This window comes from Talaromyces proteolyticus (assembly GCF_021365285.1).
Source record: "Talaromyces proteolyticus strain PMI_201 chromosome Unknown BGW36scaffold_11, whole genome shotgun sequence".
Classification (NCBI taxonomy): Eukaryota; Fungi; Ascomycota; class Eurotiomycetes; order Eurotiales; family Trichocomaceae; genus Talaromyces; species Talaromyces proteolyticus.
In genome coordinates, this window is record NW_025764287.1 from 1106789 (window position 1) to 1121886 (window position 15098).

Sequence of the window (15098 nt, forward strand, 5' to 3'; positions counted from 1 at the left end):
TAACAAACAAACAGAGCTGTCATCATGGCTGGCACAAGTGCGATGATCTATTCCCCTTGGACCTTCAACCCTGATGCCGTAGGTCTATCTACATTTTCTGAAATATCGTTCAACTAAACAGCGGGTGATTAACCGTTCTCAGGCTCGAGACTTCTGTGACTGGCTTAAGTAGGATCCGCCAGAAGCCGTTCTACGATATCGTCCCAGCTACTAACATCAATGCTAGAACAAGATATCCTCAGATAACAGATGTCAAGTACAACAAACAGCACTCCGTAAGTCTACCACTACTCTCTAGATGTATATGGTGGCACCAGTAACCGCGTCCAATCTCAGTATTTCGCTGTCGAGGGCGACGATATCGAGCATGACTATGATGTTGAGTTCGCGTTGAAGTTGAATGAATTTGCTCAAAAGGAGCTGGCTGCATCTTTCAAGGTTGGTATTCACCCTGCTACCGACTTCTTATAAATGTGCTTATTGTTTGCAGGCCCCGCGAATCAGCCGTAATGTACAAGCTTCTCGGGTGGTTGACCATGTCGATAATCAAGTTCGAAAGCCTCCCATTTCATCAAACTGTCATATTCTTGACCAACCGATTGAGGACTCAAGTAATGATGAGTGTGCGATCACTGAAACATGGAAGTCTCAATATCAGTGCCTCGGACATTCCCCGAATACCCAAAAGCACCTGTTAAAAGAGTTCGGTGGCCTTACTGGTACCGAGATATCGATAGACATCACTTCTAACAGCATTCAAGTATCTGGCAAAAGTGCAGAATGCGTTCAAAATGCACTTGATTACCTGAAAAACGCGGATACTGCATTGGTTGGTCGTCACCTTTATGCCTTTATGCCTATGTTTGTATCACTGTCTGACTGGATTAGAATTTGAAGCAACGGGACGAGAAACCTTGCAGCCACCACCTACTCCTTCAGCAAAAGGATACCGGAAATCTGCGAACGATTCCATACGTGGAGCATCCATCCGCAGAAATTGTGAGTGGTCTTGTCACACAAAGGCAGCGATCACGTCTCGCAACCGCGGTTGCGTTGGTGTCATCATACATACCCAGTCCCTATTCGACTAATGGTCTAAGTTATACTGCTTCATCTGTCGAATCACGCTACTGGAATGGATATAAATTCCCTGAATTCGGAAAGAAGGAGCTGTTCATACATGCCCAGCCCGCAGTTGATATTTCTTCGGCATCAACTACTACCAAGGGATCACCACATTCCATTGGCAGTGAGGCGGTCTCTATGGCGAAGATTGAGGAGAATAATATCTATTTACAACCAGAAAAAGTCGATCGAATTGCCGACTGGGTTCGCCACAATGATGACAAGGAGAAGAGTGAAGTCGACGATTTACTTTTTGGTGACTTGCTTATCGGCACCGATATTGCAAAACCCGTGCGGACAAGTATTCCTAAACCTTTGAAGGAAGAGGAGAATGTTCCAGGTTTATTGAGACGAAGAGTACGGTCAGCGAAATCCCAGACAGAAACAGAGAAGCCAGTTCTAGAACGTAAGGAGCAGGACTCTAAGCACTTTTGGCCTCCGTTGATGCCACAGCTTCATCGTACCATGGGCCAAAAGAGTGCGCATTCAACGAGCACTAGCAAGAAACCTGGGACCAAGCAACTTACCTTGGATGCCTGCTGGAGTCGTAAACCAACCCCTTCTCCCAAAAACGCAGCTATCAAAGCTGAGAAAGCCAAGGAGGAGACGGCAAAGCCAGCTGTCACGCGAGTAGAAGAATCCATTGCCAGTCTTCAAGGGGCCAAAGAACCACAAAAGAAATGCCCGTCCAAGCCTCCTCGTGAAAACGCGGACCAGGTTAATGACGTATTCCGTGCCCTCGAACCAACACTGGTAGACGCCAAATGCTTTCCTGGGATATTACAGTTAGAAGTACACCTTGGTCTGATTATCTTATCTCCCTTGCCATCACGCCAGGAGCAAGATGAAGGAAAATTATCGGTGAAAGACTGGTATGAAATCTTTCGGCCAGAGAACAATCTCCCAGTGCCATCATTCTGGGTATTCCCGAAATTTTCGGCTACTGGCACAGATGTAGATTCATTGGTGGATTTGACCTTACCTGGTGATGAGAAGCAGAGATTGTTCGAGAAGAAGACTTTTGATCGTGGAATTATGTATGAGTTCCATTGTAGCAGCAGACATGGGAACGAGTTCCTCATCACTCTAGACGAAACCGGCAAAGCCAGCATTCGGTTGCCCGAGGTCATGCTTGCATCTTCAAACATCCATTCTCCTCACTCCACATGGGATCTGACAGCCATTTTCAAAGGCTGGCCAAACTTCCGCAAGGGGCGAGACGCAAAACTTGACGAGGCCATCAACACCTTTGTCGACGAAATCTGGCTACAACCGGGATCCTCCATCAACGTCTTCTGCAACGAACCAACCGACGGTCTTTTCTCCGTGAATGAAATCTTCTTGAAACGATGGACACTCCACAAACACACCGCCTCCTCCCTCTCCGATGATCGCATCATGCTGAAAATCACCGAAGTCCAGAAATTTGTCATCGGCCGCAACCCCGACTGTCCCACGCGCATGCGCGGTCGGATTCCGTTGAAGAGGAGAAACGAATGGGCCACTAAGAAGATCCTCTGGTTCGAGGTATCTGTTATCAGCGCCGCCATCGAATCCCTCTTCGCGTCCAACGCTGATCTCGAGCTCGGCCGGAAGACGCAGAAATGGAACCCAACGGATATTCTCCGCGATGAGGTCGTCGACCTAGCGCAGAGTAACGACTCGAGTCCTGTCGCTGAAATTATCGGTGCTGCGAGCTTCGGTAATATGCTACGTGTAGGAAAACAGGTTTTGACGAGTATGAATGTCAAGAGATCAGAAGAAGGAGTACCCGTTTAGCTATTCTATGTCAGGGAGAAGGACCTAACTAGTATTGAATATGAAGTTTGATGCTGCTCTCGTCTAATCTGGTGCTAAAATAGGCCGATTTCATAATAACAAATGCAATGAATTCTACTTTTTCATCTTATAATCTAATCCCCACGTCTCCATCACTTTTTAGATCTCACCTTTTTCTCACTTTATACTACTAATCATCTTCATCCTCATTCTCATCACTAACAGCCCTCAACCACGCGCCTCGCGCATCGACAGCAGCCTTCCTAACATCCCGTTTCGGATCATCCAGTATCGGCATCAACGATCTGAGTACTACGTTTTTGACAGGTAGCAACGGCGACAACTTCGATTTGGGTAGCGTTGAGCCCGTCGGTCGACTTGTTGCCGCGGCTAGAGCGGCGTCGACGTCCGACGATGTTGATATTGGTGGTGCTTGGGTTACTGCGAGGAGGTAGAGGCAGCGTAGTGCCTGTTCGCGGAGGATAGGTGAGGATGGTTGACGTTGGTGTTGTTGTTGTTGTTGGTAGGAGGAGGTTTTAAGGAGCCGGTGCACAAGCTCGGAGATGTGGCCGCTTTGGTCGATGACGTCGACGCCGTTGTCGCGGATTAGGATGGCGAGGGTTTTGAGGGTTGCTTCTTTGACGAGGTTGGCGGAGGGGGTGAGAGGGGCTAGGTCGAGGCTTTGGAGGAGGAGGGGGAGAAGGGTTGGGAGTTCGGGGAGGACGAGGGATGGGGGGATGGCGGATAGCACGCCAGAGAGGGCGGTGAGGTATGCTGGTTTCATGTTGGTGTCGGTAGTGGTAGTGCTAGCTTCACGGATTTTAGCGCTGATGAGCGGTAGGACAATGCTGAAGACGCGTTGTTTGGAGAGAAGGCGGATGTTGGCCCCGTTTTGCGCGGATAGGACATCGTCTGGGCTTAGGATGATGGAGAACCCTCGGGCGGCTGTGTTGCGGGTTGTTTCGTCGGGTGAGGATAATAAGGAGAGAAGATTCGTGAGCACAGAGGAAGTCGAGGGCGCGAGACGCAGGATTAGTGCCTTGGAGAGCCAGAACACGGTCTTGATGGTTTTGGGTGACAGTTTTGCGTTGGCTAGGTCACTGGGGAGGAGGCTGGTGATGATATCCGACACAGGAACCAGGCTCGAGTTAGGCAGGAACTTGTTAATGAGAAGGGCAAGATGGCGGTGGATTGTGAGTTGAATCGCCGGATCTGAAGTCCCGCTGATGGAAAGCTGCACGAACTCGTTGAGCAAGGGTAAAGGCGCTTCATCGGTGTTGTTGAAGTATGGTATTAGATTGGATGTGTCTTTGGGCAGCCCTGCAAGAAGATAAGTGGACAAAATAATTGTTCGCAGTTGGCCTTTACTTCTTGCAGGATTGAATGGAATTGCTTGGAACTCGTCGGTGTTAATATCAGACTGGCAGAAAAGAGTATAGATGTTCTCGGCGACCTCGTCTTGCTTTCCACGGGGAATAGATCGAACGATCAGATTGCAGAGCCTCCCCAAGGAGTCCAGTACTGTTACGTCTCGCAATATCGTGGATGTATCGCTAGTCGCAGCTGCAGCGACTCTCCGCGATAGTCCAACAACGACTCGGTCATAGTAAGCTTCCAGATTTTGAGACAGGTCATCAGATCTTTTCTCCATGGCGTATATAATCGTTAATATAATAGCCTTCGCATATACCGGGCTTGAAGAGTCTGCTTGTAGTAAGAAATCAAATTTGTTAAGTAGACGTCGAACCAGGGTCTCAAAAATATCTCTTTCGGTGCTGATCTGTGCAAGAGTATCCAATGTCGACAGATATTTCATTTCTTTTCCATCATCCTGATCCGGAAGAGTAGCCATAAAGGCTGGAAGCGTGAGGTCCATGATGACCTTCGACTTATGCCTTGAGAGCTCTGCAAGAGCCGAAATCGCATCCTTTTTGAGCTCGCCAGAGCCCACAGGCTCTTCCTTGAGAAGGATCTCATCCAGGTATTGCACAAACAATCCTATTTCGTTATCTTGGAAAAAGTTGCGTAGCTTGGATAGCCGTAGAAGACCTTGTAAAGCTGTCTGTCTGAAGGATGTCTCTTCCTTGGCTGTTCCCATTAACGCTTGACTAAAGACCTCGGTAAACTGGTCCTGGAACGCTGATAGAGGATTATCCAGTGGTGGGGATACAGGGTCTCTCCCAGCCCATGTGCCGTATATTTCAAGCGCAGAATCCAAAAGCGCAACATAAGTTTCGAGGAATGCCCGCTGCTTAGCTATAGAATCGGCTTCTTGATATAGTGTGAAAAGCGGTGAGACAACGGATTGAATGATGAGAACGAAAGACGCCTTCGATGCAGACGAGACTGCCCGAACAATATCCCTTGCAGGTTTTGCTTGTTTATTCTGAGGTTCACGTAACTGCTCATTGCATTCTTTGATGATTGGTTTAAGGAAATGAGCAAGCGGAATATCTTCAGAAACCTCTGTAACTTGATCTGAAAGACGTTTTAAAATCTCTTGGAGGATCTCCAGAGACATCTCAGACAGAAACTCTTCCTGTGAATTCAAGATTTCAAATTTCAAGGTATCCCAGATCTTGATGGAATATCTCGACACGGTATTGGAATCGTAGGATTTTATACATGCGGATAAAGCATTCAAAGAATCTCGCTAGGCGTTGTCAGTGAGTTATAAATCAATCAGACAGCTTAATCACCAACCTTCACATTATTTGAGGTGGAGTCAAGCTTGTCAAGCAGGGCTGGAAAAGCATGAGGTGCAAATAATGAATTCGATGATATACAATCCTGCAAGCGATCCTTCAAGTCTTGAGCTGTAATTCCATAAGGGTCCTTTGGAGGAGGTTTGAACGTGATTGGAAAGTAATTGTATACAGATTCAAAGAGCGTCTTCCACTGTTAGTTTGGTATACGACAAAGTCTTTCACATCCTTACCTCAACATGGCTCGTAAGATCCCATTCCGTCATTACTACCTTGAGTATTGAGAAAACAAGCATCAGATTTCGCGGATCCTTTTCGCCTGTCATCAAGTCTACAATCCCAACTAGGGATTCATCGCCCATTTCATGAAGGGCTAGCATTATCAGAAACTGCAAAGTCGGCCGTATTGGATATGAGATACGCACCGGCCCTGTGATTTTCCATCAAGCCATTGAGTAATTGATACACTTGATATCTCTGCGATTGGGCTCGCGCTTGTAGCTCTCTAAGACTTTCAAATAGACTGCAGATATGTTAGATCTTTACAGCCAATTCGTGTCGAAATGATTGACTCACGCCCGTGCAGTATCCTGAGTCAACTCTTTACTAAATCTGTCCAATTTCTGGAGAGTATCAAGACCGGTGACAGACCCTCCATCCTCGATGCGGTCGCAAAAGAAAGTAGTCAAAACTTGTATTTGTTGGCGAGAAAGGAACTTGGGCGACAATTCCTTAACTACAGCGGCCAGATACGAAACCGCCTTTCCACGAAGTATAGCATCTTCTTCATTGACATATTCACCGAGCGATTGAACGACATCGATTAGCGTAATTTGCTTGTTCTCGACATCTTGCAACACATTCGATTAGCAGATGCAATAGGTAAGTATAAGCCATGGGATGGATTCTTTACCTTGAGCAGTCTTTGCGGCAATTTCAAAAGCCTCCTGCTTGTCGTGGTCCACCACCAGCATGAAAGTCTGCAACGCCGACATGTTGGTGACCTGCAATTCCTCTCCAGACTGCAAGTGAGGGGCAACATTGTCTGCGCTCCTGCATCTTTTTTGGCCGATGCCGCTCCGTTATCGATAACGGTCACGTGCACCAATCACTGATGTTGCATTTGAATCAGCGTCTATACTCAACAGAAGACGTAACTGCTGCAAGGCATTTGTCGCCGCTGTCTTACCTGACGGCAAATTCATTATCAAATCGTTTATTACTGCTCTCGAAATACCGGAATAAGGGACCCCATCGCAGGTCCTGGAATGAATCGCTAGTCACGTGTCCGCACCACCGCTTGCGTCATACTCTCTCGCAACTGCTCCGAAGAGTCGTGCGCTATCGATACGGCGCTGAACTACGATGAAGACCATCCAGAATATCCAGTTAACGATATACGCACTACTGCTGTGCTCGACTTTGGTCTGGTTGCTCGTCATAATCGCCAACACCGCAGCACTTGCCATACAAGAAATTGGCTGCCTGCATTCACCAGCTCGTGATGAGATAGTGACACAGCAGATAACCGACGAATCCACATATTATCAACAGCTCATATCACTCCTCGAGTCGTCTCAAAGTATCATTATGCCTCCATTTTTCGGCGGCGATGGTAGCGGTGACACCGACGAGGGCGATCACAAGTCCAACCTAATCGTGTCGGATATACTCGCAAAGACACCCCGAATCAACGTCTTTTCGTCCCTCACACGGGACTTTGACCCGGTTGCAAGTCGGTTGAATGATAAGACACAGAATACGACAGTCTTGGCACCTCTTAATTCCGCCATTAATGCTCTACCGCGCAAGCCGTGGGAGGATCCAGAGGATTATGAACGGTACGGCGAAGTGAATGCTTACAAGGGCCCGGATGGCGAGGAACGCGCAAAGCGGAATTTGCAGCGGTTTGTGGAAGCCCATCTTGTTCCGGCCAGTCCATGGAATGAGGGTGAAGAGATAGCAACCATTGGTGGGGGAGAAGTGAAATGGGTTAAAGAAGGAGAGAAAATATTTGTAAATCTTGCAACATATCAAGTTGGTTACTATTGGCTAATTGGAAACTTTAGATTGAACCCGGTCACATTGAAGTCGACAGTCTCGCTTCACAGGTGTCTAACGGCGATGTTTGGGTTATTAAAGGTGTCATCAATTATAAATAGCCTGGTCGCTGTTGGAATGATTTTTGTCGCTTTTCGGCTCCTTTCACGATGTACGGCTTATTACGGTTTACTTCATAGTTTTGATTTATATTTATTTATCCTTGAGGGATTGAGAATAGCCTGTTTGATATTGGAATTTGCAGTGCCCATGTCATACTGCTGGTATATAGATTCAAGTCAACACAAGCTTTACGATTTTTTCATCTGAATACATACAGAGCTTCTATCCAAAATTTGCAATAGCATTACATTCGTTTTGTGGATTTTGCTTCCAGCAACGAACAAACATCTAATAAATTGGTCTTCATACAAGAAAAACCTCCACATTTCTACATATCACGCAGTACCTTCTCTTTCCCAATGCTATGAGCTCCAGTTATGCAAAACTCTCTCCTCTATGCCATCGAGAACGCTAAAGTACTCCATAACTTCCAAATTCTCAGCCTCGCTTTTGAACATCTTGTCAGGGTCGGCTCCTGGCTGGAAGGGATTGGCACCGGCTGCTGGATTAGACATTGCCATCTGTTGAGCCATTTGGTTGGCAGCTGGTTCAGTTAGTATCGAATATATAACCAAAATATTTTACAAACAAGATAGAAGGGAGACATACAATTGTCTGCACCGAGTATAAACCCAAAGATTGACTGAAGACCAAACAAGTTCAGGAAATACCACGACAAGCTAGATACCCATCTAACATCAAGATCGCGGGTCGCAACACCAGACTGGAGCATTGACTTGAATCGAATAGTAAGGGGGAAAGGCAATTTCACTAGTCATAGCCCAATCAGTTAGCAACAATCACACCAAAAATAGCAAGCCCTTTTTTCATACATATAACGAAGCCAGAGAAAAACGCATTTATCCAGCTCATAATCAATGTTTGCGGGATCATCATCATCATATTCCCCTTCATCATCCCCATCATACCCTCCATCGCGGCGGGGTCAGACATGGGGTTTGCGGGCGGCTGGCCACGGCTCTCTGGGTCTTTCAAAAACGCGCCGGTCTGGTATGCGTTGACTAGATACTCCTTGCGCGCTTCGAAGCCTTCGGGGGTAAGCACGGCGGATGCGTTGTTGCGCAGATTCACGCCGCGGATTAAGGATAAGCGTTCGCGGGAGTCGAGAAGTGTTTGGGCGGGTTTCGGGGGAGAGTTCATCAGTACGGTTGCATAATGGCGGAGGATACCAGTCAGTATCTAGAAAAATCAGTCTCTCAATACATCGTAGATCTAGAAAGTGCGCCAATATACCATGACAATCGTAATAGGAATCAAGATCCAGTAACTTGGACGTTCAGGTTAGTATTGCCATTCCAGCCATCCACGCGATAAACGACTCACAAAAGAGCTGGATCCCGAAGGATCGTCTGGTCCAGTCCCTGAACAGCCATTTCTAAGGGAATGCAGTAACGGCCAAGTGATGTGACCCTGTTAAAAATACCCGTCGAGAATAATGAGGTTCAAGGATAGAGCGGAGCACCGTGCTTAGCCCGAAATCGAGCATTGATGATCCACAACTAATTAGCTTCCCGCAAAGTGAACAGCTCGCCGCAACCGCATCATCACAAGTGCACTTCCCCCAGCGTTGACACAAAAGCAGTATTCTGCATACTCTACTTATTGACATTGAACATTGCGATTTATCAACGAAGCTAGCAAATCAACCTGCTCCTATGGCGTCTGCAGCGGCACCAAAAGTGCCTGTGTACTCATTAAATGGTTAGGGCCACATCTCCACAATATACACCAAGTTGCTCGAAAATGGGCTGTGTTTTCGTTTCTGAAATTATTATGCTATAATTCCTGCTTCTGATACTGACATTATATTTGTACCAGACTTGAAGAACACCACTGATGACGCTTTCACGCCTTACCTGTGTACCCTCCCTGCACCTTACGCCTTCAAGCGCAACAACATCAAATCCAATGTCCGGCTTGTTGTAGGATATATTGCCGTCGCTATTGCCGGCGTCACATTCTACCTAGACCGCCAGCTAGGGTGGGAAGCTGTCGAGGCTTGGTGGGTGAAAGCCGCCGTGGTAGCGTACTTTATTCTCAACTCGATCCTGACCTACTGGATCTGGGCTGTCGAAGCAGGCGAGGTCTTCAAGGGCTCCAGGAAGTCTGGTGAAACGGTGAGTTTCCTTCATACAAGGGTTACAGGGTATGTGAAAGCTAATAGCTTCGGCTGGGCTAGATCACCATCCAATCATTCACAAAGAAACACAGTCCTCTGTACAAATTAAAGATCACATACACAGCGCCAACAGGCAAGGTATTACAGGAAAAGGAAATCGAAGCCCCATTCACTGCTTGGTTCTCGGGTGATGGTATCTTCCATCCTGAACCATTCCGCAACTGGCTTTCTGGTGAGATTGATGTCCTGGCTGCGGCTGCAAAGGAGACCTCCAAAAAGACCGGCAATGTGTCGAGTCATGTTGGGATTGACGAGTCGAAGGGTGGTAAGGGAAAGAAGAAGTGATTAAACTCTCCGTTCTGTCTTGGGGTATATGTATGATGTATGTAGTAGGAGTAAAAGAAAATGTCCACGAGTCTGTTAGCAATATCTTGTGTACTGAGCAATGGAGCGTTAGTCACTGCGATCAAGTATTTAACGCATTTCATATCAACTACGGGTGTTTGAGCAGATTGTTAAATATGGGATTCATTATATCATTAAACCAAAATTACTGCCTCACATCTTTATCTATCTTTTGAGCGAGCAACAACAAGACCCAGACCACCCATTCTATGCATACTGTACATTCTCGAAGGTGAACCAATCCGGGATTTCTTTTCAAGCAGCCTCAAGCGTACCGGGCTGTTCAACAGCATTAGCAGGCTTTGCGCCATCCGCCGCACGGTTCTGAATAATCCTCTAACACATCATCAGCATAACCAATCAACCACAACAATAATTAAGCTCAAACTCACCAGCAGATTCCGCAACAACACCACTATCGTAACCTTGCCAATCGACGGCACATAGATGGACGCTTTATCCTTCACCTCGGGCCCAAAGTTCTTCTCACTCGAGAAATTAATACACACTGCGCCGCCTCTCAACAAACTCGTATCAAACTTATACGAGTTACCGGGAACACCGGTAATCACCACGTCACACAACGGCGCGGCATCTTTAATCGTCCAGCCGTCCATCTCCTCAACCTCATGCCTCCGCTTCTTCAGGCCCTCGCCGCGCGTGAACTTTTGCACACCGGTGATATCAACACTGTATACACAGGCACCATCATTCGCCAACAGCGCTGCGAGCGGTCTCCCCACAACCTCTGACCGATTCACCACGCAGATGGTATGCCCGTGCAATCGGTTGCCGTACGGAAGGATGATGTTGTAGATGTGCAGATACTCGAGGATCTTGACAATGGCGAGCGGTGTGCACGGCAGAACGGATTTCTGCGTTTGCGTGGCTTCGTCGAGAAACCGGATGTTTTGGTACATGTTGAACACGTAGCGGTGACTGAGTCCCTCGACGTCCTTGCCTACGTCGACAATTTGCTGTAGGTATTGGTCTTGTCGGTTGTTGAAGATCGGGTAGTAGATGATGATGCCGTCGACGTCGTCGTCCGTGTTGGCTGCGAGGATGGCTTCTTCGATGTCGTCTTTGGAAACGTCACGGCGTGTGTAGCGATAGCCACTGGCTTATTTTTAGTTGTTTTTATCCGTAAATTGATAAAAGAAGAAAAATCGCTCCCTAATCTGGGACAAACTCGGCGATATATATAAATAATATTACATCCACTTACTTCTCAAGACACGTCTTCTCAGTCCAATCCGCATACATGCGCGCAGCAGGGTCTTGATTCGCCAGGAAACCCACGAGGTGAGGCTTCTTGTGTAAAGTTTTCAGTCCATTGCTAACTTCTTCAAGCAAGCCATTGGCGATATTTTTCGCCAGGACAACCTTGCACGACGGAGCGGAAGACATTTCTTTTCTCAATTAGGAATTTTCCTCAATTCCCTCCCGGAAAGAAAATTCAATGAAATAAAAAAAAATTGTACACGTATTTGGGAGAATAGAAGTACTTTGTAGTGTTGGCGGGGTGAGCAGTGATGAAATAAAAATTTGGCGGGTCAATCTTATCGGTGACAGCATCAGCGCTTCCGATTCCGGCGCAAAGATCTTTTTCAGTGCATATAACATGCAACACCTGATTTAATTCCATTGGCTAGTATATGGGATATAGTTAGTTATAAATATATGTGCCCTTTGATGATTGTTATTTATTTATTGCGTATACTGTGCAATTGATGTAATGTGTATGCTTAATAGGAAGATCGAATGATGCAAATAACAATATAATCGATGTAGAATTACATAAGTCTATGCTATGCATCATGCTTGAAACATAGGATAAGAAGAATTTTGTATAGATGCAGGTCCTCCACGCCATCACGAGCTCTATCATGATAGCCACACACGGCATGTCGAATGTCTTACAAACTTCCGTGTAGATGTCAAGATGTCAAGATTACTTGAACCAGATGTAACTGCTTCGTGGAACAAAGGAAATTACTGGTCTCAAATTGTACACAAGCTATCTTGTCTATACACAGATAGTGTTAGGAAAAACAATACATGGCAGCGAACAACACCCATTATATTTTGCTCACCTAAGCAGAGAAGCTCTTGTTGAAGTCGGTGATGACCTCACGGAGGCGGGTCTCGAGGTCCTTGCTAATTTGGCCCTCCTTGTCGATGGTAGCAAGAAGGTCGGCCTGGTTAGACTTGAGGTAAGCCTTGAAGTCCTCCTCCCACTTCTCAACCTTGTTGACGGGAATGCTGTCCAAAAGACCGTTGACACCAGCGAAGATAAGAGGAACCATCTCACTGACAGCCATAGGAGAGTACTGCTTCTGCTTGAGAAGCTCAGTGAGACGCTCACCACGGCTCAGAGTCTGCTTGGTAGAAGCGTCCAGATCGGAACCGAATTGAGCAAAAGCAGCGACTTCACGGTACTGGGCCAAGAAAAGTTTCAAAGATCCAGCGACCTGTTTCATGGCCTTGACTTGGGCGGCGGAACCGACACGGGAGACAGACAGACCGACGTTAATGGCGGGACGGATACCCTTGTAGAACAACTCGGTTTCCAAGAAAATCTGACCGTCGGTAATGGAAATGACGTTGGTGGGAATGTAAGCAGACACATCACCACCTTGGGTCTCAATGATGGGAAGGGCGGTCAAGGAACCGCTGCCGTGCTTGTCGTTGAGCTTGGCAGCACGCTCAAGAAGACGGGAGTGGAGGTAGAAAACGTCACCAGGGTAAGCCTCACGACCAGGAGGACGACGGAGCAGAAGAGACATTTGACGGTAAGCAACGGCCTGCTTGGACAAGTCGTCGTAGATGATGACGGCATGACGGCCGTTGTCACGGAACCACTCACCCATGGCACAACCAGTGAAAGGAGCAATGTACTGCAGAGGAGCAGCCTCAGAGGCAGTAGCAGCAACGATAATGGAGTACTTCAAAGCATCATTCTCCTCAAGGGTCTTGACGAGCTGGGCAACAGTGGAACGCTTCTGACCAACAGCGACGTAGACACAGTAGAGCTTCTTAGACTCATCACCAGCCGCGTTGATGCGCTTCTGGTTAAGAATGGCATCGAGAGCGACGGCAGTCTTACCAGTCTGACGATCACCGATGATAAGCTCACGCTGGCCACGACCGATAGGAACCATAGAGTCGACAGACTTAAGACCAGTCTGGACAGGCTCGTGGACGGAACGACGAGGCAAGATACCGGGGGCCTTAAGCTGAGCACGGCGCTTCTCCTTGGTGTTGATGGGGCCCTTGCCGTCAATGGGGTTACCGAGAGCGTCAACGACACGACCGAGCAGCTCAGGACCGACGGGAACATCGACCTAAAACATATTAGCATCTAATGGCCTTTATAGAAGGCTAGTCCACTACATACAATTTCTCCAGTACGGCGGACAGTCTCGCCTTCCTTGACGAGACGATCAGAACCAAAAAGCACAACACCAACCTGGCCGGCTTCCAAGTTCATGCACATGCCCTTGACACCAGAGGCGAACCTATTGGCTGGTTAGTGTTGAGTTTCTTGCGCATTATCGTAAACACTTACTCGACAAGCTCTTCAGCCTGGACATTGGTCATGCCATGGACACGAGCAATACCGTCACTATTGTAGAAAACAGATTAGTTCCGACTCATTATATTATTATTAAAGACCACTTCGAAGACTCGACAAAGATTCAACTTCTTTGTGGTGCGAAAGTCGGATAGATGAAGGAGCATACCCGACGGAAAGGACACGTCCAGTCTCGGCAAGGCCAGCTTCCTCCTGGACACCTCGGATTCTCTGCTCAAGGATTGAGGAGACCTCAGTGGGAGAGGCCTTGGCCTCTGCGGCATATGAACGGACCTGCTTCGAAGCAGCAGCGTAGGGGGAGGGAGCAGCTACGCGGGCCTAGCGACAGATGAAAAATTTGTTAGCAGCCACACCACAAATCGAAAACGCGTCCCAACAGTCGCAACCGGTCATTGAGGCCCAGCATAATCGATGAACGATGCCATTGATATACGCAGAGCCATGTTGTCGTCCAAGTTGGCGATGCTTGGGTCGGGCGTGAGACAGGATTGGAGTGCTCACCGAAGCGAGTCTGCCAGTGGCGGAGACGGCGGCCACGGAGCGGCTGGATTGCCGCAGAGCGTTCCTGAACATTGTGATATGAGTTCAGAAAGAGTTGAGATTGGTTTCCCGGAAGGAAAGATGTAATTGGGGGAGAGGGTGGTTGAAGGGAGAGGTTGTGGACGGGCGAGGGAGAGCTTTGTCGTCTGGGAGGAGGTTTCCAAGGCTGCCGCTAACCCGATTTGCCGAAGCGGCCCAGGGCCTCCGAGTCGGCCCGCCTATTGCTACGAGAAATAATACTGTCACCCGGGCAGCGCGACGTTCGCTTCTCTTTTGTATTCTTACGGTAGATAATTGGCTTTTTTGACTACATTATCCAGGTCTGTCATGCACTGCGGTATATCGTTGACTGGAGTGAAATGCACAGCAAAGTTGCCAATGTTGCGGCCACTTGTCACCCCCGGGTTCTTTCGGCCTGCGACTGCGAATAAAATTTCGTCTCGTGCTGACTAGCGCTAGTCCAAGAATTCAGGCACCAAGGCATCCTCCGACATCCATATCCTATTGAAATTATATACAAACGTATCCTTGTTGATATTGATTGGAGTGAAGCTGTACTCCACGCTGAACAAACAATTCATAAGAGATCAACCACAGCTGCTGCATTATTTACTCAATCTGAGTGGAACATTCTCGTTCATGTCGT

General features: G+C 47.6%; 7 protein-coding genes across 7 annotated transcripts; 3 read left to right on the plus strand and 4 right to left on the minus strand.

Annotated features, from left to right (window-relative positions):
- Positions 1-24: 24 nt before the first annotated feature.
- Positions 25-2904, plus strand: BGW36DRAFT_431412 (uncharacterized protein; the record flags this gene model as incomplete). Its single annotated transcript, XM_046220979.1, has 6 exons — positions 25-78; positions 143-168; positions 227-275; positions 337-438; positions 491-829; positions 889-2904. The coding sequence occupies 6 exons, from the start codon at positions 25-27 to the stop codon at positions 2902-2904; spliced, it is 2586 nt and encodes an 861-aa protein (XP_046068187.1).
- Positions 2895-6760, minus strand: BGW36DRAFT_410673 (putative DNA repair/transcription protein). The gene is made up of 6 exons (XM_046219150.1): positions 6523-6760; positions 6186-6459; positions 6035-6132; positions 5843-5982; positions 5608-5796; positions 2895-5557 (listed from the first exon to the last, which is right to left on the minus strand). Exons 1-6 carry the CDS (start codon positions 6602-6604, stop codon positions 3095-3097), a joined length of 3246 nt encoding a protein of 1081 aa, XP_046068188.1. The 5' UTR covers positions 6605-6760; the 3' UTR covers positions 2895-3094.
- Positions 6761-7199: 439 nt separating this feature from the next.
- BGW36DRAFT_400259 (uncharacterized protein) lies at positions 7200-7771 on the plus strand (the record flags this gene model as incomplete). Its single annotated transcript, XM_046218614.1, has 2 exons — positions 7200-7625; positions 7679-7771. 2 exons carry the CDS (start codon positions 7200-7202, stop codon positions 7769-7771), a joined length of 519 nt encoding a protein of 172 aa, XP_046068189.1.
- Positions 7772-8134: 363 nt separating this feature from the next.
- On the minus strand, positions 8135-9166 carry BGW36DRAFT_431415 (DUF850 domain protein; the record flags this gene model as incomplete). Its single annotated transcript, XM_046220980.1, has 5 exons — positions 8135-8316; positions 8382-8543; positions 8606-8972; positions 9027-9060; positions 9117-9166. The coding sequence occupies 5 exons, from the start codon at positions 9164-9166 to the stop codon at positions 8135-8137; spliced, it is 795 nt and encodes a 264-aa protein (XP_046068190.1).
- A 139-nt stretch (positions 9167-9305) lies between these two features.
- Positions 9306-10421, plus strand: BGW36DRAFT_348367 (putative signal peptidase complex component). The gene is made up of 3 exons (XM_046213266.1): positions 9306-9494; positions 9612-9910; positions 9973-10421. Exons 1-3 carry the CDS (start codon positions 9449-9451, stop codon positions 10255-10257), a joined length of 630 nt encoding a protein of 209 aa, XP_046068191.1. The 5' UTR covers positions 9306-9448; the 3' UTR covers positions 10258-10421.
- A 151-nt stretch (positions 10422-10572) lies between these two features.
- Positions 10573-11724, minus strand: BGW36DRAFT_303418 (uncharacterized protein; the record flags this gene model as incomplete). The annotated part of the gene is made up of 3 exons (XM_046211878.1): positions 10573-10653; positions 10710-11433; positions 11543-11724. 3 exons carry the CDS (start codon positions 11722-11724, stop codon positions 10573-10575), a joined length of 987 nt encoding a protein of 328 aa, XP_046068192.1.
- Positions 11725-12002: 278 nt separating this feature from the next.
- On the minus strand, positions 12003-14572 carry BGW36DRAFT_387169 (putative mitochondrial F1 ATPase subunit alpha). The gene is made up of 5 exons (XM_046217083.1): positions 14414-14572; positions 14061-14230; positions 13886-13942; positions 13715-13835; positions 12003-13661 (listed from the first exon to the last, which is right to left on the minus strand). The coding sequence occupies exons 1-5, from the start codon at positions 14483-14485 to the stop codon at positions 12411-12413; spliced, it is 1671 nt and encodes a 556-aa protein (XP_046068193.1). The 5' UTR covers positions 14486-14572; the 3' UTR covers positions 12003-12410.
- Positions 14573-15098: the final 526 nt, after the last annotated feature.

Coding starts and splice junctions, on each gene's coding strand:
- BGW36DRAFT_348367 (XM_046213266.1), top strand. CDS start 9,449: ATGGCGTCTGCAGCGGCACCAAAAGTGCCTGTGTACTCATTAAATG. Junction 9,495..9,611: donor GCCTGTGTACTCATTAAATG/GTTAGGGCCACA, acceptor TATTTGTACCAG/ACTTGAAGAACACCACTGAT. Junction 9,911..9,972: donor CCAGGAAGTCTGGTGAAACG/GTGAGTTTCCTT, acceptor CGGCTGGGCTAG/ATCACCATCCAATCATTCAC.
- BGW36DRAFT_410673 (XM_046219150.1), bottom strand. CDS start 6,604: ATGTCGGCGTTGCAGACTTTCATGCTGGTGGTGGACCACGACAAGCAG. Junction 6,460..6,522: donor TGCCGCAAAGACTGCTCAAG/GTAAAGAATCCA, acceptor ATGTGTTGCAAG/ATGTCGAGAACAAGCAAATT. Junction 5,797..5,842: donor ATCTTACGAGCCATGTTGAG/GTAAGGATGTGA, acceptor TAACAGTGGAAG/ACGCTCTTTGAATCTGTATA.
- BGW36DRAFT_387169 (XM_046217083.1), bottom strand. CDS start 14,485: ATGTTCAGGAACGCTCTGCGGCAATCCAGCCGCTCCGTGGCCGCCGTC. Junction 13,943..14,060: donor GGACGTGTCCTTTCCGTCGG/GTATGCTCCTTC, acceptor TTTCTACAATAG/TGACGGTATTGCTCGTGTCC. Junction 13,836..13,885: donor CAGGCTGAAGAGCTTGTCGA/GTAAGTGTTTAC, acceptor ACCAGCCAATAG/GTTCGCCTCTGGTGTCAAGG.